The sequence below is a fragment of the Monoraphidium neglectum genome (assembly GCF_000611645.1).
Source record: "Monoraphidium neglectum strain SAG 48.87 unplaced genomic scaffold scaffold06425, whole genome shotgun sequence".
NCBI lineage: Eukaryota > Viridiplantae > Chlorophyta > Chlorophyceae > Sphaeropleales > Selenastraceae > Monoraphidium > Monoraphidium neglectum.
In genome coordinates, this window is record NW_014007215.1 from 1 (window position 1) to 2250 (window position 2250).

The following is a 2250-nucleotide window of genomic DNA, read 5'->3' on the forward strand; positions in this document are numbered from 1 at the left end:
CCTGGCGGTGCTGGTGCTTGACGAGGCCGACAGGCTCCTGGAGATGGGCTTCAAGGAGGAGGTGGGGTTCAGGGCTTAACGGGCCAAAGGGTCCAGGGTCGTTTGGGGTCGTTTATGGTCCTTCAGGGCTGCGGGGCGGGCATCCGCGGCTCGCTGCGTTGCAAGGAGGGGGTGTTCTTGGGGTGTAAGAGGCTAGGGGGCTGTATGAGCGCCCAGCTGGACCTGCGATTAGTTGCAACTGACGCACCACCCGCGAGCTCGCTGCTCTCGCAACATGCACACCTGAGTTTTGTTTTGACGCTGGTCTTCAAACCTCTCCAGCTCCACAGCCTTGCTTTCCCAACTACTGCTATTCACAATTCATTGTTCTGCAGGTGGCCGAGATTGTGCGGCTCGCCCCCAAGAAGCGCCAGACCATGCTCTTCTCGGCCACCTTCAGCGAACAGGTAGGCGGCGCGGCGCGTCACGCGCCCCGCGCCCGGCGCACTTGCCGCCTTGGCCGCCGCCGCTCCAGGCCGCCAAGCACGCGGCGGCGCGCGCGCGTGCCGCGGTCGCGGCCCCGGCCGCGCCGCTCGGCGCCGAAGTCCCTCGAAACAATTCGCATATCCACCTGGCAATTTCACCTGCCATTGTCACTCACCAACGTCACCCGCCGGCGTCACCCGATGACGTCACCCGTCACCCCTGCCAGGTGCGCGACCTCATGGCCCTCAGCCTGAAGCAGCCCGTGCGGCTAGCGGCCGACGCGGCGGCGGCGGCGCCCAAGAGCCTGGTGCAGGAGGTCGTCCGGCTCAAGGTGCGGCCCCTTGTGGGAAAAGGCGGGAGATGCGCCCAGCAAGGGCTGACAGGGTTCGGGAACCCTAGGGATTCCCTGCAGCGCCTGCCAGCTGCGCGGGGTTCCAGCCTGCTCCGCCCTGCTTTCACCGCACATGGCGGTGTCTGCCGCCTGCTGCGCCCCGCGCCCGCAACCAGGCAATGTCGCTCCGTCCGCCCAAGGCTCCACCCCGGGCCTCGCGCACCTGTGACCGTTGCTTCCATCCCCCACTAATCAACCAAGCAATCCCAGTGTCAAGCCCTGAACCCCCCGGCCCCCCTCCCACCCCCAACTCGCCCTCGAAAATGAACAGGGCAGCCAGGTGTCCCAGAAGGAGGCTGTTCTCCTGGCCCTCTGCGCGCGCTCCTTTTCCCAGGGCCGCACCATCGTGTTCACCGCCACCAAGCAGAAGGCGCACAGGCTCAAGATCCTCTTCGGCCTCTGCAAGCTGCCGCCGGCGGGTGGGTGCCGCGCGGCCCCGCCCTCGCGCTGTGGGGTGTTTTGGGCCGATCGTGTTGGGTGTGTTTTGAGAGGAGGCTTTTGGTTCTAGGCGTGGGTTGAATCTGATTTCGTTGAGTGTGGCAGGTCGGGGTCCCCCAGTCGACAGCTCTAGCCTGGTGTTGGCACGCCCTGCCGGCCCCGTGTGCGCTTTTGGGGCGGGTTACACGGGTTACACGGGTTACACTAGTAGCTCAGGACTGGGTTGGGGACGGGGCGCCAATGCCCCGTTTTTCTACTCTGCGCATTGAATATTCTATGCGTTGCGTACGCATGGGAACCGCACGGTCGGCCAGAGTGCCGGCACGCCCCGCCCCGCTGCGGGTCCCCCGCGGCGGCCCGGCGCGCGATGGCGTGCCGGCTAGTCGCCAGACCCAGAGCAACCCCGCCCGCCTCTCGAGCGCGTCGCTCGCCCCTTTTAGGGCCCCCGCGCTCCATCGGCGCGCGACATCCGCGCACTACTACATTCTCTCTTTCTTTTGCGCTTTTCATCTCTTCCAAACGCCCAAGCAGCCCGCCGCCCGTTGTTTCCTGCTGGCCTCCCCTGTCCATTGCTCCAGGCTCGCACGTGCACCCCGCATCTCCGTCCCCCGCCCCCGGATCGCCCGCCGGGCCCCAGCCACGCAACCCCCGCTCCCACCGTCGTCGGCCCCTCCAACCAACCTCCTGCAACCTCTTGTCACACACGCGGGAACCTCTCATCTACCAACACCCAACCCCCCACTGACAACTCATAACCTCCCGTAACCCCCCGCAAACCCCCGTAACCTCCGCCAGGCGAGCTCCACGGGGACATGACCCAGGCCGCGCGCCTGGAGTCGCTGGAGAAGTTCAGGGCCGGGTCCATCGCGTTTCTGCTGGCCACAGATGTGGCGGCGCGCGGCCTCGACATACAGGGAGTCCAGGTGTGTGCCCCTCCACCCCCACCCCGCCCACAC

At 66.7% G+C, this 2250-nt stretch overlaps 1 protein-coding gene across 1 annotated transcript; it reads left to right on the top strand.

Annotated features, from left to right (window-relative positions):
* Positions 1–43: 43 nt before the first annotated feature.
* On the top strand, positions 44–1375 carry MNEG_16493 (ATP-dependent RNA helicase DDX27; the record flags this gene model as incomplete). The annotated part of the gene is made up of 5 exons (XM_014035037.1): positions 44–61; positions 375–446; positions 692–796; positions 1128–1275; positions 1365–1375. 5 exons carry the CDS (start codon positions 44–46, stop codon positions 1373–1375), a joined length of 354 nt encoding a protein of 117 aa, XP_013890491.1.
* Between the last annotated feature and the right edge of the window lie 875 nt (positions 1376–2250).